At 52.8% G+C, this 722-nt stretch overlaps 1 protein-coding gene across 1 annotated transcript in view; it reads left to right on the forward strand.

The window, feature by feature from the left end:
• The window catches only part of asns (asparagine synthetase), a 19,532-nt gene extending 19,098 nt beyond the window's left edge, over nucleotides 1-434 (forward strand). Inside the window, exon 12 of the mRNA XM_063184767.1 lies at nucleotides 65-434. Within this exon, the coding sequence (XP_063040837.1) occupies nucleotides 65-274 (210 nt within the window). The 3' untranslated portion in view covers nucleotides 275-434. The remainder of the gene's footprint in view (nucleotides 1-64) is intronic.
• The last annotated feature ends 288 nt before the right edge of the window (nucleotides 435-722 follow it).

A 722-nucleotide genomic window follows, 5' to 3' on the forward strand; every position in this document is an offset into this window, starting at 1 on the left:
TCTCTCTCTCTCTCTCTCTCTCTCTCTCTCTCATCCCTCTATTTCTATTGCTCTACCCCCCCAGGTGAATGACAGTGACCTGGAGATGGCTGCCAAGACATTCCCCTTCAACCCGCCCAAGACCAAAGAGGGCTACTACTTCCGGCAGATCTTCGAGCGCCTGTTCCCGGGCCGCTGCGAGTGGACCCCCCACTACTGGATGCCGCGCTGGATACAGGCCACCGACCCCTCAGCCAGAACCCTGGAGATCTACAAACCCGACCAGGAGCAGTAGAGTTAGTAGAACCAACAGCCAAATCAGAACCACAACCCGTTTCACCAGAATCCTGGGGGCTATACGAAGAAGCTGGTTCAGGAGTTAACCAGGTTGAGTAGCATCCACCCACCCAGCAGAATCCTGTACCATCTAATGTACCTCACTTGGACCAATACACTCTAAAGCCTGGCTCAAACTACACGACTATCGCGCCGATTCTCGGCTGAAAACCCCCCTTACGACAATCGCTGGAACTTTACCCCCCAGGACCATCGCAAGCGATTGTCGGGAAAGATTTCCTCGTCGTGAGCGACGTTCTAAGATAGAACTTTGGCAGCTCAAAGAGTCGCCGATCGCAAATCGTAGAAATCAAACAGTGTTTGATATTTGCGACTGGAAATAGAACGTCGGGCATTGTCTCGGTGGCTGCGAGCAGCGACAAGATTGACAGTTGCGATTCTCTTCT

The sequence above is a fragment of the Engraulis encrasicolus genome, chromosome 20 (genome assembly GCF_034702125.1).
Source record: "Engraulis encrasicolus isolate BLACKSEA-1 chromosome 20, IST_EnEncr_1.0, whole genome shotgun sequence".
Taxonomy (NCBI): domain Eukaryota; kingdom Metazoa; phylum Chordata; class Actinopteri; order Clupeiformes; family Engraulidae; genus Engraulis; species Engraulis encrasicolus.